At 39.3% G+C, this 24,356-nt stretch overlaps 1 protein-coding gene across 1 annotated transcript in view; it reads left to right on the top strand.

Annotated features, from left to right (window-relative positions):
- Window positions 1-2,156: 2,156 nt before the first annotated feature.
- GFRA1 (GDNF family receptor alpha 1) overlaps window positions 2,157-24,356 on the top strand; it is a 145,920-nt gene continuing 123,720 nt past the window's right edge. Inside the window, exons 1-3 of the mRNA XM_074831358.1 lie at window positions 2,157-2,667; window positions 3,759-4,061; window positions 5,329-5,412. Coding sequence (XP_074687459.1) covers window positions 2,628-2,667; window positions 3,759-4,061; window positions 5,329-5,412 — 427 coding nt within the window. The 5' untranslated portion in view covers window positions 2,157-2,627. The remainder of the gene's footprint in view (window positions 2,668-3,758; window positions 4,062-5,328; window positions 5,413-24,356) is intronic.

Raw genomic sequence — 24,356 nt, 5'->3', positions numbered from 1 at the left:
TGGATGCCCGCTTTCCAGCTGTCTTGTTATTTCTGAACTGTCAGTAATGTTTTGTTTGATTTTTAACACTTAAAATATTATTTCAGTTTCACTGTAATAGTAAACACCCCACAAAAGCTGTGTTTTATAACAGTGAAAGTAGCTATTAATGCAGAGATTTGCAATGTGTTGCTTTTATATGCCAAATAATACTCTGTGTGTGTGTATATATGTATTCAGGACATCAATGCATGAATGGTTTTGTAAATAGTGGGCTGGCTTTCAGGCTTATTTTCACTTGCCTTGCTCTGCTGTGAATGCTGTAGCTATTCCTGACTTAGACTTACAAATAACAGGAGAATAATGCTACCAACGTATTAGGCATACAGATAACTTCTATACAAAGCTTATCATGTGCCATAATGGTGTCAAAATTACCGGTGAAGAAGTAATCATTTCTCTATATTACCCAGTTCAAACTGTATTGAAGTGTTTGGAAGGCCAACTTGTTTCATTAAATGCTGGCTACTTCAACAGCTGCAGCTGCCTGGAATCATCAATGCCATCACCAACTTAGCACCTTCTAATTATCTTGAAAAACTCTAGAAACTGGTCGTTGAATTAGTTTCTCCAATTATATCCTTGTACATGCAGCAGATAACAGATTTTGGGACCATATAATAGCATATGCCTCTTCGTATTAAACGACTAAAACACAAACAGTTGTGACTTAATAGGTTGTAACGACATCACTATTATGACTTCATGGAGAGAACCAGTACTCTGGACAGTTTTGCTTTTTCTCTGGACAGTTGTGCTTTTTTTTTTGTTTGTTTGTTTTGGGTAGAAATACAAATCTGTTATGAAAAAGTGGCAGGAGAGGAAAACAAACAAAAAAAAATGTAAAGCTTCCACTTGGGTTCTGTGAATGTTGTATTCTCTGCATATCCTGGCATATGCTAAGCTTTTAAATAAGTGTTTCTGAAGTACCTTACAACAGTTTAGCTCCATCTGCCATCCAGTTTTCGCTATAAAAGTGGCCAGCCTGATCATCTTCCATCTCCTGAGGCGAGGCAAACTCCTTTAGGCAAAATTTATTGAGGAGAAGCAAATTCCTTAAGTCAGATGGACCAAGTGGCTTGTTGACAAAACTGCCGAGTAAAGTATATACACTGATTTTTTAAAAATTTTTTTTAAACCTTTTGGTTGCAGCTAAACCATAAAAACACCTGAATCAAATTTTCCGTGTATGAAAACAAGGAAATCTGGAAACTGACGCTATTTTGGGCTAATTGCATTTTGTTGGGTTTCGGGGGAGCGCTACATAGTAGCAACTGTGGGAAAACCACTAAATAGTTCTCTGTTTGAACCATCTGTCACGAATACGGGACATATGTTCGCTCTGTTTATTCAGGAGCCAAGTGGAAGCCGATACACTCGGCCCGGCCCCGGCCGAGGGCTGCTCCGTGCCGACCACCGCGGGGATGCGCCCCCGCGGGTCTTTCCTCCGCGCAGCTCCGCAGGCGCGGCGTCTGCCCCGAAGAGGGCTGAGGGGGAAGGACGGGCGATGGGGGTGTGTCCGTGTCGTCGTTTCCCCCCCCCCTCGGGGTCGCAGCGGGACGCTCCGGGCTGCCCCCGCGGGCAGGGGAAGGCCGCTAAGCCCCCGCGGAGGGCGGGCGGGGAGCGGGGTCATCCCCGCCGGGCGCCGGCAGCCGCCCCGCCGCCCCTCCCGCAGCTCGGTCACTTGGCGGCGGCTTCTGCTCGGAAACGCTCCCGCCGCGCCGAGCGCCCCGGGGGTGCTCCTGGAGCCGCCGCCGCTCCGCTCCGGTCGGCGGAACCGGAGCAGCCGGCCCCGCCGGGGCTCCGCGCCTCCCGCTGAGCTCCCTCCCCCGTCCCGGTTTCCCCGGCCAAACTTTCCCAGCCGCTGCCGGCAGCGCCGCACCTGCCCCGGACCCAGCGGCGGAGGCGGCGAGCGCAGCGCGCAATCTGCGCGGCTCCCCGCGCGCCGCCCTCCCCCTCCCCCCCCCGGACGCAAACGACTAAATAAAGTTGCGGACTGGGGGTGTGTGTGCGTGGAAAGAGGCGAATCGCCCCGAGGGGGGGCTCGGGCAGCCGCACACAGCGGCTGCAAGTGGCTGCGGGGCTGTCAGCGGCTGGCCCCGGCTGCGGGGCCGGGGGCGGGCGGGCGCCGCGGAGCTCGGCTGTGTGTGTCGTGTGTGTGTCCCCCCCCCTCCGTGTGTGCTCTCGGTCCCTCCCTGGGAACAGGCGCTGCCCACCCAAGGAGGCGACCGGCGCTGCTGCCCCGCTGCCGCTGGCTCCCTCGCACACACATATACCCGGGCGTGCGCCTCTCCCGCTCCCTCACTGAAGTCAGCGCTTGTGTTTTCAGGTTGCTCAGACCTGAAATCTAAGGGAAAAAGCTCAGCGTTTGCGTCGCTGCTCCTGCTGCTGGTGCTGGTTGCGGTGAAGAGGAGAGAGGGGTTTGTTTGTTGGTTGTTTTTGTTTTTTTGTTTTTTTTTTTTTTCCCTTGAATTCAATGGATCTGAACTTGGAGTCTTTGGACCTCGGCGGTTTTGGAATATCTACATGCTGATCTTCTTTGTTGTGGCACATCAGCTCGTTTGGGGAAACCATCCGAAGACAGCAAGATGTTTCTCGTTATCTTGTACTTCGCTTTGCCCTTAGTGGGTAAGTTGCTGGCGTCTGATTTCTGTCTGTATGTCGCTTCATAAAGCAAAGCATAGGGTTTATGGGATCAGATGCCTGACAGTTGTCAGTCTATTGTTTAAGCAGAAGAGTGAAGTTTTCAGTAGTTTTTACAGCTCTGCCTCACATCAGTTAGCCCAGTCTATATTTAAAGCTCTGGGAGATTACAGACTTTGATACTTTGCTGTGTAGCCTCTTGTTAAATTGGGTCCTCGCAAGTTACAGGGAAACTTTTCATTTTAATAAAATAAGGCTGCTTGGGGGGGGGGGGGGGATGTGTGACAAGATCCAGCTGAAGGATTACATCTTCACCTGAACCTGGCAGCCTGCCCGACTGCGAGTGGTTTGCAGCCCGAACTGGTTTCCTTTCCACTGGAGATGTTTGCGTTTCCATCTGTGTGTGTCTGAGGGAGCATGGCAGGGGGCACGATGGAGAGGAGAGAGTTAATGTAATTTGCTTTGTTCTCCCGCAAAAACATCATACGTGGAGAGAAATGGAGGGAGGGAGTCATAAATTCTACCTTTATACATGTAGAATAAGCAAAAATGTATACAGCCTTTAAAAAGTGACTGACGCAAAAAGAGGCTAATATCAATCAGCGAGGATACTTATCTCCCTGAGCTGGTTGTTCGTGGATGTAATTGAAATTACAGCAAAGCTCTTGTGGAAAGTAAGGCCGAATATTTAACCCCTCAGTTAAATGCTTGAATGGAAAGGTTATTTGTTTCACCAAAGTGGATCTAAGGAATAACGAATACTTGTTTTTTCAGGCACATTAACCCCTGTGGGTTTTCTTTCCTTTTTGTGTTCTCTCATAAATCAACTAGCAGGGTTCAAACATACTGTTTCCTTGGACTCCCACAGAAGTGGATCTAAGACCACAAAAACCCCGTGTGCTTTTTCTTAAGGTGTAGCATGAAGCCTGGAGGTTTGCAAGGTGCTGCCCGTGGGGTTGGCTGCCTGTGCTGCTTGAGGAGGTGCCTTGGGCTTCCCAGACACACGCTTTGGAGCCCTGGTTAAATCTGCCTCATTCCTCAATGAGAGTTTGTTGGTTTGTGTCTCCTCTCTCTAGATGTACTTTTGTCTGCAGAAGTGAGCGGGCTGCCTGGAGGGGACCGCCTCGACTGCGTGAAAGCCAGCGATCAGTGTCTCAAGGAGCAGAGCTGTAGTACTAAATACAGGACACTGAGGCAGTGTGTAGCCGGCAAAGAGAGCAACTTCAGCCGAGCGACAGGCCTGGAGGCAAAGGACGAATGCAAAAGCGCCATGGAAGCTCTCAAGCAGAAATCTCTGTACAACTGCCGCTGTAAGAGGGGCATGAAGAAGGAGAAAAACTGCCTGCGCATTTACTGGAGCATGTACCAGAGCTTACAGGGTACGTTGCAAAACACAGAAACGTTACACTCCCCTAATGCAGTGTCTGATTTTTGCAGCCCCTCACATCTGCAGCTAGCTCCTGCCAGTGAGGCTAAACCCAGGGTCTGACCCCGTAATTCACAGTGTGCCCTTCAGCTGCAGACTGAGGACCTTTCATCCGACTCAAGAACAGCTGCTGCTCCGTCTCCTGTTGTTGAGAAATCCACAATGAGGGTTTCCTCCAGGGGACCCAGCTGACCTATCTAAACCAGAGTCAAAAGATAAGGGCACTAGCAAGTGCAAGAGCTACAAAAACAATCATTTGGAGACATTTTCCTGATAATATTTAAACTCCTTAATTAGGACTCACCTAACAAGATCACAGGACACTGAAACTAGTTTCTTAGCTCTTTGCTGAAAGTTAAATGTACTCTGAAGAGGAGCATTGTTTTAAGGAAAAGTTTATTCTTTCCTGTATTTACTAGCAATACTCCCTGGATGTGTTGAGGCACTAGTGATTCCTAGAGCTTGTAGAAGTGCCAGTTAGAAGGGATGTGACAGTGATTGACTCAGGACTTCTGTTCTTGATGTCACTGGCAGATTTCCTGTAGTCTATTGAGAACAGTCAGGTCCTTATATGAGATACATAGTTTTTAGCCCTGTTTTACTCTGAAGTTGAAGATGCAGTCTTTCACTTCAGTGTGGTCCTCATTTAACTCTTTTCTATAGCTCTTTCTGCAAAAAGGGAAGTCATCCCTTTCGGTTCATTTATCCAGGCATCAACTGGAACATTATAATGCATCAATACATATTTTTGTTCTAACTTTCATAATAAATTACACTACTCTTGGACATTTTCTGCATCATAAAAAGTTTCCTTTCCAACACCATCTTGTTAGGAGTGTTTTATTCCAAAGATGCTAGTTTTTAGCTGTTACCTGGGCTGCTACTCTAAAAAGGAGCTCTGCTGTTAGGGTGAATGACGAGGAACATCCTTGCATCTCTCCTGCTGGCATGAGATGGGATAGTCCCTGTGATGTCACAGGCTGTCTCTGAAAATTATGACCTTATCCATGGAGGAAGGAGAGAAACGAACTAGTGACAGGAATAACCAACTAGCTTCTTTTAGGTGTTTTTATAGATAATTCTTTGAGAACAAATAAACAGATTAAAGGGGAGTACCTTCTGCTGTTACAGAGTAACTTCATTTCAGAGTAAAATTAAACAACAAAATCTTATCCTGAATTCTCATATAAGAAAGACATCCAAATATTTTTTGTCTTTAGGAAATGACTTGCTTGAAGATTCCCCTTACGAGCCAGTTAACAGCAGACTATCAGACATATTCAGGCTAGCACCAATTGTATCAGGTAAGCAGACTTAAAATTCTTTAAATGAAGCATGATTACAATCTGCTGCTTTGTAGTTGAATTATGGAACTTTCAAGCAATACTCTCTTGAATAAAAAACGTTAATGGCTTTCTGGATTTAGGAAGTTTATGATATAGTTGCACAAAAGAAAATACTAATTGGTTTTGAAATAATAACTAATGAAAGAGTGCTTGGCAGGATGGCAATTTGTATTCTTTTTGAGTCATTCTTGACAATAAATGCTAAATTTTCCTGTAGGTGGCAATCTGATTCCCTGCGTTCCTAATTTACAAATCAGTTCCTTTTTGGGAATGTGGTCAGTGCAAGTTACCTCCCATTGACATTAAAGAAGATCAGAAGAGAAATCTTTCAAATGTTTGCGTAAGGGAACGCTTTATAGTTCCGTACATTCTTGTTTAAAAACCGAAATTTCAGAATTAAGGCTTGTCTTCTTTTCTGGAACTGCTACCTGTTTAAAGAGACTATTCACAACTTCCTTCTTTTTCTAGCTTTTCTCTGAACATTTTTTGTTGCTGTGTGGCTGTCTTTCAGAACTTGTTTGTAGTAATTTGAATATGTTGCTTGGTAATTATGCCGTTTGTTTTTTATCAGCATAAATTACACTGATTTTGGATTGTATTTATTGAAACAATGATTTCTGGGCATTCACAGGGGTTACAGGTTGGAATTAATTTTCTTTTTCGGAGTCTCAAAGTCTTATGAGGATGCAGTCTGTATTTGGGACCTTTATTTGTTTACTTACATAAAAAAATTGAATGTGCACAGTATAACATGTAAGTCTGGCAGTGTTGAAGCTGTAGTTAACTGACATGCTATGGATAAGCATTAGTAGATGGCTCTTTAAAAGAAAGAAGAAAAGACCAGAGAGAGTGGCTTGACCAATTTTCAGAAGTACTTACACTTTTTAGGACCCTAAGTCTCATTAAAAGCCGGGGGGGACTTAACAACCTAAGTATTTAATGGTACAGATTTTCAAAGGCATATAGACACATAAAATGTAGATAACTGCCCACTGGGATTTTCAGAAAGGACTAAGTGATTTAAATAGGTGTTAGATGCCCAGGCAGTTTTAAAAATTCTAAGTGCTTAATGCATCCTTAGGTATCTTAATACCTTTGAAAATCAGCCCTTTAGTCACTTTTCAAAATGTGACTTCAGATCCAAATCACATAGATCTTTTGAAAGCATTATCCTAATTTGGTGAGCAAGTCTGTTGGAGCAATAGTATAGAACAAAGAAGAATCTTTATTTTTTATTTCTTAAAAAACCCAATTTAATACAAAACCAAGACAAAATCAATGCAAAGAAGTTTTATTAAAGTTTATGGTCAGCCTGCTGAGGGCCAAATTCTAAGCTACCTCAGCAGTTTCATGGTCTGCATAGAATTATCCTATGTACACTCTGCCTTTCTGTTGTTTTTTAGATTCCCCATTTACTTGCAAAGTAATCATCTTAAAAATGTAACAGTTTTTTACTACAGATTCTGTGCAACGATGAAATAAGACATAGTTGCCAACAAGTGACATCCATCCTACCACAGTCACTTAAGATGCTGGTGGACTCGTCAGGACTTACTCTGTGTTACTAGCACACCCCAAATTGCTGTTCACTTTGTCAGAAGTTTCAGGTTTACAAGAATTGGAGGCCTAGATTCACAGGGAGCAACAAACAAAAGTTGTAATACAGTGGAAGACCACCAGTATTTGGAAGTATTGTCATCTGAAAGAAAAAAGATTAGCAAAAGCATTTTTCTTATTGTCATGGTTACTACTGCACGTTACATTCTTTAAAGCTGCCTAGTCTTACAGATTTTTTTGCAGGGCTCTGCAAATACCCCAAACAGCAGAACTTGATAAGTTTTTATATCTTGATTAAAACAAAACAAAAAAAACCCCTGTACAAGCAGTGTTGGCAGGGGTTTCATAACTGGTGTGCTGCTAACGTGGCCATTGTGTTTATAGATGTTGCTGCAGTATTCACTCTCCTTAAAGTTACTTGGGTATAATTAAAAGCAGTGATTAACCCTTTCATCTCACAAAGGCCATTCTGTGGTACTGTATGACTTGATATATTTCAAGTGCAATGCTTTTGCCATTTTTTTTTCTTTATTTTAGACAGTATAGAAAATTACAACAGTTATGTTTTATGGTACATAAAAGAGAAAAAACATTGGTTAAGATGACTTTGTGTGTTACAGAAGTCTTTTGTAGTGTACATAAGTCTAAGAAGTGGAGGACAGTTTTTAAAAGCAATTAAAGTTGATCTAATTCTATACTGAAAGATGTTGAAAATTGCATCCTCTATGGAAACAGGATGCCATTTTCTCATTAATTGTTCAAGCATGTTGATTTAAAACAAAAATGAGGAATATATTGCTAAACACTACTAGATCTGCAACAAAAGTGGAATTTATTTAAAAAATAACTGATGGCTAAAATAGGAATACAAGTTCAGTGCTTGATTTACTTGAATACTCAGGATACGTCATCACAAGGGTCTGATCTTCCTTGTTCTCCATCTACCTACACTTTAAGTTCATAATTCAGCTCTTTCTGTAAAGTTAGTCTGCTGACACCTCCCATGGCCAAATTCAGGACTGTGAGTCTTCCCAGTTAAAGGATGGGGCTGTCTTTTTTTGGTTTGGGCATGTCTAGGTCTGAATTTTCTTTAGAACTGCTATGTCTGATGTGGTACTTCTGCCTCAAGGGCGTGAATTTCTTGCTGGTAGGCAGCTCTTCAAAGTACTGAAGACTTGTGTGTGCATTTCAGAGAGTAACAGATTTGGGTTAGTTATTACATTGTAAAGATTTTGCTTAAACAGACATTTTTGCTTAAACCTTAACAACTTCTGAGAGGTGAAAACATTTTAAGGCCGCTGACTTCTGTCGCAACTACAGTAAATGCAAAATCTGTTGATTGGATTTCAGAGGTGAGTTTCACACCAAATTGAGGATAGATGCTTGAATTAGTCACTTGTTAAAGCTATCTACAGCTTTTTACTACCTGGGGAACAGTTTGCCTCTTGAATTTGTATTGTATTTGACATTGAGCCTCACAACTGGAAGATATCTTATTATTTTGGTATCAGCTGATACAGTGTAGTGGTCACCTCTGTGGCATCTTGTAAGAAAATATCCTGTGTAAAAACTGTAGGTTCATGTACCTGTAGAAATACAAAATAAACGTTTCTGAAATGCCTCATTCATTCCAATGCAAAATGGAGAGCCACTAAAGCTGAATAAAATGCCTTAAGCCATATCTGTGAAGTGGTGTAAATAGAATACTTAATGTTAAAAAGAATTGACTATTTAGATCAAAGTATTTAGGATGACATAACGCTCTTCTCCCATGGATTCACTTTTAAGTTGCCTAGTTAATCACAGGCTTATTAACCCACTGTTCAGCTTTGTGTATCTTTCCTTCTTTCTTTTACATCTTTTATGTTCAAAAATAACCTAAAAGAACAGGCTTGATAAATCAGAATATTTCTTAAAACATGTAGGTTTTGCAGGTAATCTGTGGAGAATTGGTCAGTTACATGCTGCTAGTTATGTTTTGTTTCTAGCTGCTAAAATGCAAGACAGAAATTAATATTTTGCCAATATTTCTTTTTAGTGTAGTAAACTGTTTTTGCAAAGTGCCTTTTGTATCACTGATAAATGAGAAAAACTGGCTCGTATGATTACGTGTCAAAAGGAGTGTTTTCTGATTCTGCTGTTCTCATGAGAGGCTGTTTACTTTTTAAAAACTCTGGGAATCTTCTGTTGCAGAAGATATCTAGAAGCTTATGTTTAGAAAAGGGTATATTTTATATTTATTATGGTAACTTTGTTAATTAAAAATGTTCAGTAGACAGCACAGCACATAGGGCTTCATACTGGAGTGTATCATTCCACATCAGAACATGGGTAGCACAGCACATGAAGTTAGCATGTTTGATTTGCATACTGAATAAACTGTAAGTACAAATACGACCAATTATGATGAGTAAGATGGCCTTTTATTATATTTAAAATGTTGAGAGTAGAAAAAGTTCACAGTGCTGGAATTCTCGGAAGGGTGTGTGTGCTGGTGGCATATAAATTAAGCAGTCTCATGGCCACTCTTTCTGTTGGATTTCATAAGATGGGTCTGGGTCTCCGTCTAGGATCTCTAGGTTGTTCAGAAGGAGAGTGGATTAATTAGTTAATTCTTCCTCTGAGTTTTTCAGTGTTTTAAGCATCCTGTGTCATTGACGTTCTCAGATTAGAAAGTCGATGCCTGGAAAGTCCAGTATGCAAAATACTTCCTTCGAGATTTGACAGACTTTTATAAGGGGATACTTTCTTCTCCCCAGCATAAAACCTGCTCTGAGTATTGATATCAGGTATTTGGGCCCTCCCCATTATTTTATCCTTCCCAGGAATGGGGTAGAGACATCACAGACTGCAAGTGTTTCCTTTGGAAAAGTTGCTATGAGCAAAGGTGGGGGAGGAAGGTTGGGGTTTTTCAATATGAATTCTCAGGATCCAGAGAAACAAAGCTTCCTTGTCTGTGTGCTTAAGGTCCTTTAGGATTCTTCATACCTTGTCTTTCTGCTACTTCTGTAAAGAGGGGGTGTAGAAAACACCATGTCATAGGAATTAATTTTGCCCAAACTTTCATAATCCCCAAATTCTTTTAATTAAGAATTGAACATTCCCCCATTCATTTTTCAATTGTTGAACTAATGTAAGAGCTGTGTTCTGGATAGCAGGTTCCTGACACTTTAATTAGCATCTGCTTCTTTTTTTCCTACCTGGTAAATTACTTTTCTTTTGTAGAATCCATATATAGCATTTTTAAATTGTTTATCAAAAAGATAAGTTAGAGTCTTTGTCCTAGCCAATCTTTTTCCTTTTGAGGTTTGTGGCATGTGAATTAGTGGCTTCTCCCATGAATTAATACTGTATGACATCTCCAATTCCTACTGCCTGAGGCCTCTAATCCTGGTTCTATTCCTAAATCTGTGTATATTTCAAATGCTACATATTTTTCTAATGTAATGCTATGTCTTTTTCTGACATTTCTGTACGAATATTTGAGATGCCACATTTCTACAAAGGCAGTTTCATTTACAAAATATTAAAAATGTTGATTTCTCTTGACTATTTACAGTGCTCTTATTACCTCTTACCTCCCATGTCATTGCAGTTTATTTAAAAAAAGAGATACTTCATCTTAGTTACCTTGCACATTCACCCAATTTCATAAACAATAAACCAGATCTTACTAAGTTAATAGGAGTCTTGCAATCTGATTCTGTTCCCACTGAAGTAAGCATAACACATCAGAATCTTTTTATTTGATTAAGATGTATTCTGTTTCCTGTTGTATTTTTTTTGGCTTAGTTCTGGTTTCTGATGTGATGTTGAGCCTTTCGATAAAGAGAAGTAAAAACATGTTAATTTAGCTACACTAGATTGTCACATGCACAACTGCATTTTCCTTTGTGAGGTAATACATTAAAATAATAGCCCTTGGACCAGTATTTGATACTGGTTTTACAGTTACAAATCCACACTAACTCTTCTTTCCCCAGTGAGAATTTGTGGCCCTTTGCAAGAAAAAACAAACAACACAGGCATCTATTTTAGCTGCATTTAACGAAATGAAAATAGTTTGACAAAAATAAATCTAATATGAGCATGTACAATGTTTGTGTTCTTTGACATTTCTGTCTGCAGATTTTCTTTGCAGAGACAACTAGGCTGGCTTCCAGTCAGATAACAAGTTATCAAGGGTGCATAGATACTAGTTGCTGATTTCCACTTCTGCATTTTCATAATCAGATTGGACTTCACACAAAAGAAAATCACTTTGGTGACTGTTGGCTTGCAGGAACTCTTTGAATTTCCTGTTTTCTGCATTTCTTGAAGCTAGATCTGATTATGAGAGGAGAATTAAGTACCTTGCTGAAGTAACTGATTGACTAGCTTATAAAGGCAATGCCTATGCACTTTTAACTTCAGCAGGAACATAAACATGCCTTGAAACCCCAAACAGGAATATGTAAATATCCTCAGCTTAGTCCACATTTCTTTCCTTGGTGAGATTATTGGAACTTTTTTGCTAATTTCTTTTGAGGATCAGTAAAACAGAAGAAAAGGTCTTTGTTCCTGAAGTATTTAAAATGCACAGCTTTGAGCAAATGTAGAATTTCTGTTTGTCCCAGTAGTCTAGGCAGGCTTTGTCAACCTTTTTCAACAGAGGAAACATGATGAAATCCATTCCATGGAAGGAGGAAGCATCTGATGATACAACACAGAGCATTTATGCATGAATATTCAGTGTCTCCTTAAATGTTAGGAGTAGTAAGAGAGAATATTTAGGAGTCTTGAAGGAAACTCAAAGGAGAGCAATATCAAAGGAAAGTGTTGGGAGATGCTTAATTGAATTAGCACAGCCAGGCATTTTGTTTACAATGTATAATGAACCATGTCTTTTCTTTGTCTAGAGTAGCACCTTTGGAGGGTAGAATTGCCATCCCTTTAATCGGTATCTTTGCAGGAAAGTCTCAATTATACTGTGGTGGGCCAGATATCAAATGAGGAACTGCATATGTGCTTTTGAGCAGCAAATTGTATATTCTTGTTTCCCATTAAAGGCCAGGTTTATGGTTTGTGTAAATGCCACACCAGTTCCTCTGAAGTAGGAGCAAAAGCACACAGGTACTGCTAGCAGTATTTGTGGGACTGCGAGGAGAAATCCGGTACTTTCTAGGCACTGAGGAGGGAAGGAGAATCTGGTTACCCATGGGGAGAGGTACTGCCATTTCAAGGACATGGTGAGCAGGAGCAGGCATGGGCTGCCAGGGGACCTTAGAAACACAAGACTTGCCAGAAAGTTCCCAGTTTTGTCAGGTGTGTACAGGCTGCTGTGTTGCAGGGGTAAGCAGTTGGACACAACCAGCCTGCTAATGGGGCTGCTGAAGGCACGATGTGGTGAGTGAGGAAAAGCCCGTGGCGCGTGTGGCACAGCTTTGGTGCAGTGCTGAGCCTACTGTTGGGAATGCTGCAGTGACAAAGGCAGTGTAAGGACTGGTGCAGAAGAGAAGCCTGCACTGAGTAGGCATACTCGTATGGCAGCCTTCTTCAGAGGGCTCCCGAAGTGCCCTGTCTGTAAGCTGTGTCCCCTGGTGAAATGCAGAGAACAGGGCCCAAAAGAGCAGTATCCTGCAGCTTTCTGTCTCTTGATGGCACAGCAAGGTGCAGCTTATGGCAGACGATTTGCACTCTGTTTCTTTACATTTTAAAATATTTTAAGAATTTATTTTTATAACCCTATATGTATTTGACTCTCAGGGATAACTTTGACAGTCTTGGAAGTATCTGGTGGTATCTATCTGTCAGGAGTTGACAGTATGTTAAAAACGCTAAGAGTAAAATGCCTCTGTGTGATGAAAAGAAATAAGAATTTCTGGATTGTAAGGCAGAACTTATTTGTGATAAGTATTCAACATTTCTTCTTTTAAGTTATATATTATATTGTTTTAACCGTAAAAGGAATATGTTTACAGCTTTGATTCTTAGAAATGTGACCATTTTCATTTATGAAAACTAATTCTGTAATTTATATTGTTTTTTTAGTATTATTTTTATATTCTTGCATTTTCTGTGGATGAAACTAATGTAACAACAATGCTGTCAGTATAGTTAGGGCATTAACACAAACTATTTTTGGACTATTTCATTAGTTACTATGATGCTTTGACAGTTTTTATAAGTGTCAGGCTATTGTCCTGTGCAATCTGCACTCAGCCTGAAATTTAACATGAGAGATGCATGACACAAAGTGTAATGGCATAGAGAAAGCTCTTCCTGCATAGAAATTTGCAGAAATGATGGGTTGTAAAGAGACTTGAAGATATCAAACAATTTGAGTAGGAACCCATAAATAAAGATGAATTTCTGCATTCACTGGTTATACGATTTTATCACTGTCTGATGTCCATAAAATGCATCTTCCCATTAAAGTTTTGTCATGCAGCTGATGAGGTTCAGAAGTGTTAAAAGCTTCCACTCTCTTCCTTTTAAATTCTGCACCCTAAATTCAGTACTAAAGCTCAGTTAAGCAAAACCAGAAATCACTGTTCCTCCTCTGCAGAAAACAGTAGCATGATTCTCCCTGCTCCCCAGTCCCACAGCCTCCAGCCCACTGTTGATGTTTCTTACCTTTAGCCCTAACAGTCAGGCTAGTGCTAACCACTGTCGCTTCCTTGAGTGAATGACCACAACTCATTCCTACCTTGACAGACCTTTTCCATGTGCTGCCATCACTATTTTGCTCTCTCTGAACCGTAACTCCTCCACCAAATCCTCTCCAGCTGTAGGACTTCAGTGGTTTCTTTCTGTGTTACTGCAACATGGAGCAGCTCTGCTTTCCACCTCAGCTACTCACTTCTCAGAAATCTGACTACAGTTTTTCCCTTTCCTTTTTATGACAGGCTTGTCTTTGCTCTCTTGACTCATGTCTTGGCTTTGTGGTCTGCCTCTGGCCCCGCTCTGGCTCTCCCTTTCTCCATTCCCCCAATGCCTCCCTGTCCTCCCTTGTGCAGTACTTCTGGTGAGGCAACACCTTTTCTGTTCCTCAAAAGCTTCCCTTAAACTCTGCTTTTTCCAGCATTCTCCAAATGGTTCTCTCACCCTCCCTGTAAAAAGCTAGAGATGTGGTCTAATAAAAGGAATCGTTCCTGGGTATTTGAACTAATAAAGCCTGGTTTCCTACCAGAGTCCTCTGTCTCCTGGATGCCACCGCTCTCTGCACAGACAGAGCTCCTATCTTCTCTCCCTGGGCTGTGCCCTCTCCACATGTACTCCCTTGTCTCTTCACTAGTCCTTAACTCTGTCCCACGTCTCTCGTCTCTGTGGGGCAGCACATGCTGCGGCTGGAGTGGTGTTACACACGTGCTGAAGGACTGTATGGGCAGGCAGGTGGGCACCTGCTCCCTCTTAGAATGGCTCAGAGCCAGAGACATGCCTGCCTTGTCCTTGGCGGGCAGGTCTAAAAACTGCAGTTTTTCATAAAATTTGCAAGGACTTCATATTCATTCCTCTGTCAAATTTGTTCAAGTATGTCCTATGGGTTAAAATATCGCTGGGAGCTGCAGGGGTGTGGAGAAGATAGGAGAGGCTAATATTCAATTTACCTACATTTCCTTGAAAAATTAGGATTAAAAAAAAGTAAATATGGTTTCCTGTCATATTGCTGAGCATTACACTGTGACATCTCATTCTAGTCTCATAAAACATGTAGTGTGTCGTGCAAGTGATATAAATAAACATGCAGTAGTCTTGAAACATACAGACAATTAAGTACAGTTGATGGCTGACAGTTGTATTAGATAATTGAGCATCTCAGGATTCTCAAAATGGGAAGTAATTCATGCATTTAGGTTAGTTGACATGAAGATTATTTATTCAGATTCAGAAATGAAACAAGAAAGAAAGGACCCATCCAAACCTGTTATATATGAACACATATATTGCATTTGACTGTTGGGATGATATCACGTTGTATTTACAAATGACACTGCACTTTTAAAAGTAATCTTTTTCAGATGGAATATTTTTAAGATTAAGGATTAAGTTTTGCTGATGTTTGTTCTGGTAAGGTCATAAACAAAATTAAGAGAGGCGGTACTAGCATTTGGTAGTAGTTTCAAAGAATTCATGTCCAAATACCCGGACTTTTCCAGGCTTGCTGCATGCAGATAGAGTGGAATGTATTCTGCGCAGCAGTGGCTTTGCATTAATGAACGCTTAAGCAGCAGATTAAAATGTCTGTTTAAAAAATAGGTTAGGACTATATAATAACACAAGTCTGGGATACTAATAACAGCGAAGATAATTTTATTGAGGAGATTAAGTGCAATTAGATCTCAACTACAGAATGTTTGAGTACAACACCAGATCAAAACCCAGTCCCTGCAGCTTTACTTGCTTTCCTTCACACCTACAGGATCAGCACCTGACAGCAAAGTAAATTATAGTTTTTATTGTTGTTCATTTTATATTGCCATAGGAATGAACATCATGTTATCCATTAGGACTCAGACAAACAAGTCTTTTCTTCACATACGCAGTCATGAAACAAGACATGATTGAAGACAGCGAGGCTTCTGCACTATTTGAAATTCTATTAGAAATTGATAAATTTGCTTGTCAGATTTCTTTAAAGGATTGCATAGTATTCTCATATGAAAAGTCATGAAAATTACAGCTTCATAATAAACCCATATAGACTGAGAAAATGTGTCAGTTCTTTGTCTCATAATCTATTTACTTAATTTTAGTCTCCTAAACAGTGAAATGGAGACACAAACTTGGAGTGGTTGATAACACTTACAACCTGATAAAGTAAACTCTTTTGATCCTTTGAGAGGTCAAACTGTGTGTTTCTAAGCAAACATTCCCCAAGGCTGCTGATGTGTGAGATGTCTCTTCCCCTTGCCAAATGTCCCACCTTCGCAATAGGAAATTAAGGGAGACTTGCAAAGAACTGTGGTGTGTTAGTGTATTTAATCTTGTGTATAAATTGGTGTGAGAATTGTTGAACACAGGGTTTCATGTGGTGTTTAGTTTTTTAATTTGTGCAGGCTTTAAAAATATCTAGACAGCTCTCTTCTGGGTTGGGTAGAAAGTGAATGTATTAACTCTGACTGGGTTAATGTTTAGGGAGAAAGGCATACGATGTTTTTTGATTTAGTAAATAGAGAATTATTTGAATCTGACTTGGAGCTTCATTTAGCTTTTTAATACATTTCTGCTTTATAGCTAAAAATATCTTCATGCCCTTGACCTTTCTCTAAGAGCTGTGGGAAGATTAAAATGCATAAATGAGAATAAATTTAGAATTAGACAATTTGAAGAAAAATGGTACCAAATGCCTTAGCTAGCTGCAAAATGGTATTGTCAGTCCTACAACATGTCCAGCCTGGCAGAGCTGAGCAAAGCAACCTGCTAGTAGAGCAGGGCTCTAGTAGTCCTAGAAATGGGTAGGTCATTTTTCATCCCCCACTCAGTCCCTCCCCTCCTTGCAGAAGCTGCCAACAAAGGTCCCAATTACAGTGATGATTTCTGTAGCTCAGATATCTGTCCCTTAAGATACCCCTTTCCCCTCAGCTTGTTCTGTGTAGTTCACTATGCAGCTGTATAAATACCTTCAGTCATTACCCTCTTGGACTGTATTTGAACTAGCAACTAAAAGGTGAGGTTGTCAATACATTAAAGATGTCATTAATGGCATAACCACAGCCATAAAACGCTGAATAATTGTGATGGTGGAGCTTTATTTATTTATTTATTCATTAAAAAATGTGTTGTATCTGGCATCTTTGACGTTACAGGGATAATTCTGAAAACAGATGACTTTTAGTGATATCCACTGCAAGCAGCCACTCTGCAGTGTTCTTAATTATCTACTTTAAATTATTCACATAACAAGACAGAGAATGGTTGCACTTGTGAAGCTGTCATCTTTAGGGCTTAGGTACTGCATTGCTGTGCAATAATTACACAGTCTGATACTAGCTTTCGTTTATGCTAATTGCAAGTAAGCTTATAAATTCCTAAGATTATTTAAAAGAGAGTTATCTCCTTCCTGTTGTGTTAAGTCAAGGGTTTAAATGTTGCAAACTGTCAGTCCTGCTTTAAAGAGAAAATGTCACCATAAAAATCTTTCAGATATCAATACTTTGTCAAGCTAAGAAAGCAAGAAATGTTGTTCTGTTTTGCCTCTCAGAATTGCAACTGTCTATACTGATTTTTATCATTATTTTAAATTAATTTGGTGGTTATGTATTTAACCATACACAGGCAGACATAATAAAATTAAGATCATACCCAAATGATAATCAGTAAGGGACTATACCTAGGGCACTGACAGGACGCAAAAGAAATTGATTTCACAAATGGCAGTGTTTTCTCCAAAGCTGTTATCAGTAGGATCTTCAGAAAAAAAATCACAGATTTCTGTAATGCAGGCAATATGCAATATCTGGTTTAGACTGTGAAGAGAAATGTAATTTACAAGTTACAGAATGAAATATTTTGTTGCTGAAAAATAAGATAGAGCTAATAGTTAGCTCCCTGTGAGCAGTAATATGTGCTAATTGAAGGCCTCAGGATTGCGTTGTAAGAGTCAATATTCAAGCCTGTAGAATACTTAAAGTTTCTGTCTTTAGCCAGACTTAGAAATATAATAAATGATTCTGGACCTGAACTGTGGTGAGAAGAGCTACTTCCCACTGCAGTTATCAGAATGGGAGGCGTGTAAGGTGCTTGTAACAGATAGCTCCTCTATCTACACAGCAGGTTGTACTTCTTCTATGGCAAAGAATGTCGCTGATAGATTAGGGTGACAATTCATAATGTTCCTGAGCGTGAATGCTACATGTTGAACAAGAACAGTGTCTCAAGGAGCATGTCATAGAGAATTAAGGTTTATTACTTAACCTTCCTTGTGGTTTTCAGAATTTTAAAAAGATTTATAATATCTGAAATCCGTTTAAACTCAGAAAACCTTGGTATTTCAGAACAATACTTTACAAATCATCAGATTGTAGCTGAGTGCAGTGGTCTAATTCTGGATAATGACTATTTGTTGTGTGACATGATACAATAACAGAAAAGTATTTTAATAAAATTCTATAAATTACTGTGCACATTAGGAATGATTTCTTATACTATAACAGGAAAGCTAGAAAGGTTGTTTAAAGGTGTTATCTTCTCAGATGTGTAGTATTAGTGTGCAGTAAATGTATTATTTTGAACTATTTATTTTTAAAGAGTGGGAAAAGTGTCTCTAAATCACTCTAGAGGTGTTTAGAGACAAGATTTTGGCTAGCTGCCCAAAATACTGTATAGTAGGTATTTGGGAAGGAAGAGAGGCTTCTTTGAGGTATTTTTACCACTGGGGGACTCCTGCTGTTCACATTTCTTCTGTACAGTTTGGAGTACCCCAGATTTGCTTTAAATGATTGAGTTCATCTGAAAGTGGTGGGTATACTGATGGAAGAGGTGCAGCCAGTGTATTTGTCATAGAAGATCATGTTAATTTTAATTGGCACATGAAGTGTTTATCTATTTCACATTGTAACACCCAAATGTTAACCCAGGTTGTTTCTCTTTGCATCTAATGCTTTGCATCCCATGAGAAGCTGCACGGTTTGCAGATGTGGCTGAGTTAATTCTTTTGACTGTTTTATCCTTAGTTGTTTTAAGACTTGAGTGAATAGGTGCTGGCAGGACTGTAGCTTTTTTCATATTAAATGTAGAAGCTGAGCTAATGTATATTTGGCAGACACAAGCACTTGAAGGTCAGGAAACTTGTGACTCTAGCTTTTTCTCTTTTGTACAATTCTTTTCTGACACAGGCTTGAAATTACATTCAAACACTCCTTTTCCAATATGTGATATGAATCAATGCTGTACCAGTGCCTAAGATCACCTTTGCTGATGTACTTAAAATCTGACTAATACATATTTAAAGGGAGAGTTAAGGTACAAACACATCTCTAATTCTGGGCCTGTCTGACTGGAAAGTTTCTTTTCATAAATCATTCAACAGCAGGTTTACTGAAAGAAAGGTTAGGAGGCTCATTTGTGTAAACTTCCAGACCTTTCCCCCAAAATAGCTCTTTTCCATTGGAAAAAATGCAGTTATCCCAATTTTCTGACTACTCTAGTTTGGTCATTCTGTGAGACTGTATTTTTTTTCCTGTCAGGAGTTTTCAGAACCTTTACAGGTGCCATCAGATGGGCCACCACTTTGTGCCGTAGCGCTTTTCAGAAAAGACTGGACAGAAGAGAGATGTGTCTGTACGTGTCTGTTCATACAGCTGAGCAACGGTTTGCAATTTGTAAAGAGCCAAACCTTCCTGTTTGTAATACAGCGTGGTATCCTCAAACCATAGGATATTAGGTCATCCTGTTTTTAAAGACACTAGCAGGATAAGGCCAAGTATTCTCAAAGCAGTATTTGTTGCTGTTGGATTGAAAGCTCTATCACAGTTTATTTCCTTGTACCAATTCTTCTGTCTCTACCTGTTGCATCACAGTGAAATGAGTTTAAGGGTGTTCGTTGGTAGGCAACAAGTATGTAGAAGTGCCATCTCACACCTGGCTTCAGACCCCATTTATTTTTTAAAGTTAATGAAGTGAATTGTACTTCAGATACACAATCATGCTGTAGTTTTATTTAATAAAACAAGGAAGGAAGAACCAAGTTGCATTTGCTTCATAAGGAAAATCTGTCTTTTGTTGTTTAGAGAATGTACCCTGTGATGACTGTCATACAGCATTAATTTTTATGCTGTACTTAGAATTTAAATACCTGAATTTCTGGCGGTTTCTTTTCTTCATTGGTGACAAGTCAATGCTGAATAATCAATTGAAATATAATTTTTAAAAAGTAACATCTGAAATGAGGCAGACTAGAAGAAGGGAAGAAGGCAACATTTTCTGTGTGAATAAAACTAAAGAGTTTGTCAAACTCTAAATTGGCGAGCTTCAGGTAGTGTAAAAGACATATTTAAACAGATAATCCTCTGATTGTTTTCACTCTCCTTTCATGTGTATCAGAAGCTACTCCACTGAGTACCAAAACTTCAGAGCTGGCAACATCTTCCTGGAGGAGAATGTGTAGTGTCTCTATTTGGTGTTGGAGAGAAAGAAATGAGCAGTTTGCTTTCTAACATAGTAGAATTCCATAAACTCTGGTATTACCTTATATTCTAATACAATCAATCCTAATGAGTGATGAAGCATAAACATTATTGTATTTGTTGTTATTTTAACTAGTTGTCAGTTGGTTGCTAATGGGAAACTTAGAGATATGTTACGGAGAAATTTGGTTATGTGGAGATCAGTCAAATTGCAGCAGTCATTTTGTAAGCAAAATAGTAGTTCTTAAGGACACTTGGCAGAAGAAGAGAAGTAATAATTTGCATGTTTAAACCTGTCTATTTCATCAGGTCACATTGTTCTTTGAAGAATATATGTTGCAATAATTATAGTAGCATGCCAATTACTTCTTTTAATTACAGATTTTTTTTTTTTTTTAATGTGGGGGTTAGATCAGCTCCTGTGAAACTGGCTTCTCATTTTTCCATTCATGTATGGTAGAAGCACTGGGACAAAATACATTTTCTATTATTTTGTCTCTTCATCTGGAAAGAATTTTTTTTAATCTGGAGGACCCACATTCATAGCATTAAATTATGACAAATATTTATTGTAGAATATTTTTTATAGTTAACTGCAGAAGAGTATTTTCTCTTGCTTTAAGTCACAAGATACCCATTTACATTCTATTATCAGGGTCTCGTTATGAGTACTGTAGGCCCTCAGCTACCATTTTCTCCAGTTGTTTTCCATCAGTGTTGGATCAAAATCAGCTTTACTAGATCAGATTTTTAGTCCCTCCTTGGGCAAAATTTTTGTTAAGATCAAATGAAGCTTTCACAAACAAGCTGCAGAATATAACCACTGTCAACAATGATGTTTCTTTGTGTATTCTATATTGCAAATATACCTTGTCTGTGTGACCTCAAGATGTTTTGATTAATTGCATCTTTTGGAACTCCACATGTGTGTTGTGCCTGCTTTATTCACACATAAAAGGGACACAGCTATTACCTTCCCTCTAAGTTATGTGAGCAAAGAGGATTGTGTTTACCCTCTATGGTATATTTCTAAGCTCCATAACATTTAAAAAATATTTTTCATGCCTTTGGTCTGATTCTAAATGTTATTTTTCATTAGCCATAAAAAATATGTGTTAAAAGCTCTCAGAGGTTTTATGTAGGCTTTCATGCAGTAGTCTGATGCCTCTGACAGATAATCCTAGAGAGATCTCTTCCACAAAACAGGACTTGTTCTTGATAATTATTCTCATATGACGACTACTGCTTCTTTGCTTTAAGCAATCTGATAAGGAGACTACATCGCACAGAGTCGGGAAAATTACTTCCAGGTAGAGGAGATTTTCCATGTGGGCACCTCTTGAAATTAAAGATCTGTAATTATTTACAATGCATAGGATGTTCCATACCCTCTCTTACGTTGGTGAAAGTTCATCTGATAGTAACACGTGTGTCACTGTTCAGTACTTCCTGATCTTCTGTCTCATACTGGTTAAAGTTCTTAAAGACCCTTTTAGTGACAAAATAGGTTTTTGTGGAGCACTTTAATGTCCTATTTGTGATGCTCGTCATGCATCTTGTGTGTATTTTAAGCACTGCTGTGATCATCATCTGACTCAAAATTGGTATTCACTTCAGGAGAGCAAGCTAGCTTTAGACAGTTATGGTATAAAAGCTATATGTCTTGCTTTATCAGGAACAAATAGTACTGAGACCTTGTATGAAATTCATTCATAAAGATGATGCCTGCATTTTGCAGAACAGAATTGGTGGCCTTATGTTTTTCCCCTAAATTTCATGCTACAGATGGAGAGGATTATTTACGTGGCAAACTCAGTTTATAGCTCAGCAATCAGATAGCAGCTGTATTTTTCTCCATTGCCAGATCCTCAGCAACATCTTGTCCTGTTTGTAAAGTCATCTACTTTATGAAAGTTAGAAGGCTCCCAAACAGAACAAGCTGCTCGTATTTGTAAAGTATACAGCTGCTAGATCCAGAGCTGATGCACTGGGAGAGCAGTACTCCCATCTTTGTTTAATTGATAATGTTGGCACTTTTCATGCCATCACTCTGAAAAGACTGCAGCTTAGCAGTCACTCTTGCATGGCTTTATGCTGGCATGCACCCAAAGAAAAATAAGATGGCTCTCCTATGGCCGCTTCAGTCCTTCAAGATGCTTTAGTCAGTTGAAGTACACTGCTAACAAAAGATTTGAATTACAAGGAAAAGGAGAGAGAGTAACTACTACTACACCTTCTGTCTCTCTCCTTTCCCTCTGCTTCTGTGTAGAAGCACTGAACGCTGGAGGTCATATATGAGGCAATACACAGTGTTGGGCGTGGACCTTAGAAGGTCCCAAGTTCAGACAGTTGAGGTGCTTGCCTGCTGGCAACGTAGTGTGCAGCCCCACTGACCACAGTATTGCAAAAATCACAGATGTTTATCAGGCAATTATTATTTTTGATATGGTAAAGCAAATTTGGGTATATTTGTCACAAACACACTTTTTAAGGACTTCAAATTTCCAGTATATAAATGCTATTTATAATATATTTCTCTTTGATACTGGTCATTTTTACCATTATAAAACTTTCCTTCATCATTTAAGAATAGGTTGTATAAAACTTTGATAATTTTTCAAAGTTTGATTTAAATTACAAAGTTCAGTAAGCTTTCTTTGCCCAGCTTATCTGTAAAAAAATATATACTTTATAAATACCCAGTGCACCAATATTTAAAAGGCCATGTGTTATCTGAGAAAACTCATGCAGAGAATCAACAGCTCTACCATAGGAATCAATCAGCATAGTACTGCAAACAAGGGACCTTTTGTACCTCTACAAGTGCAGAACAGCATGAATTTTACAACTGCTGAGTGTACTTCTAAGTTAATTACCATTTAGAGACTAAATAAAATAATTCTCTATAAAAAATTGTGTTGAAAAAAATTTAGTGGCATATAGCATCCTATTTATGATTTATTCAACTATAACTGAAATTGTAATCAGAAGTCAGATTTGAATCACAGGCCATTGGGAAATGTGGGGCTAATTAACTTGAGCAGAACAAAGTGCTAATGCAGCTGTCTGGAACCTGAGTTATTTTATTCAATGTATATTTGTGCTGTATAGACACACCCTATGATGCCAAGGTCTTATATTCAATAAAGGGGTTGAAAGCAACACAATTGGGCCACTTAAAGGATTTAATCAAAAAGAAGAAGCATTGTTGCTTAAGAGTTATTTAAAACAGTGCAGTATATAGTGTGCACAGCACTGGTTTTGTGTGCATTAAGTCTGTACGCTATAGTGTATATTATAGTGTATATAGACTGCAAGAATTATCCTCTAGTAGTGGCCACGTGATTCCAAGTTTAACTCATTGAGGAAGAAAAAGTGCCACAGGTGGAAAAAGGATTCTTCATGAAACCCTGAACTGAGTGGATTAATTGTGAGGAGGAGGTGCTATGAGTGTTTTCCCCTATAGTGCAGAGACCGTCCAGTGAATCTGCACTGTCTGCTGATTCTCACTGTGCAATCCTCAGCACCTCCAGTGTCTTTGGTTATGTTCAGGCTTGACTGATATCCAACTTTCCAAGCATAAGGACAGAGGTTTACTTTCTGTGAGGTAGCTGGCAATTGCATTTCCTTTCTCCATTGACTTTTAATTATTATTATATTTTTGCCAATATTATTGAGCTTTCAAATATTTGCATTGTTTCAAAGGAGGTTTGCTTCTATATCAAGCTAAATAAAAGTTGTCAATAATGTGCTCAATTTTTATTACTTTGTGTAATCACTGCTATAGACTATATCAGATTTCTAGTACTCTCAAATTCTTTTCTTTCAAAGTACCAGATCTTCTCAGTCAATGTCTGTTGACTCACTTCCAGAGTAGTCTTTGTTTTTAACCAGAAAAACTTTAGAACTGCTTTTGTTGCTTTCTAGTTTCTCATATTGACTTTTGGAGAAGTCCCGTTTCTCTCAAGCATTTGACTTGCTTGTTGTATAGTTGAGCACACTGTATTACGTCTTGCCATGTAAAGCCATGAAATGTAACTGATGTGGACAAATTGAGCACATTATAGTTTCTAAGGCAGTGGTATTGGAATACATATTGCTTTCAGGGATAAAGAATTGCTTTTAAAGGTCTATAAAATGGCTGTGTTTAGTATTTACTTCTGACTGGATTTAACAAAAAATTCTGTGTTTTCAAGTTAGAGAATTTAATGTCTGTGTTATTTTAGGAAGCACTTGACC

This window comes from Strix aluco, chromosome 7 (assembly GCF_031877795.1).
Source record: "Strix aluco isolate bStrAlu1 chromosome 7, bStrAlu1.hap1, whole genome shotgun sequence".
NCBI classification, from domain to species: Eukaryota; Metazoa; Chordata; class Aves; order Strigiformes; family Strigidae; genus Strix; species Strix aluco.
This window is presented reverse-complemented; position numbering and strand designations above follow the sequence as displayed.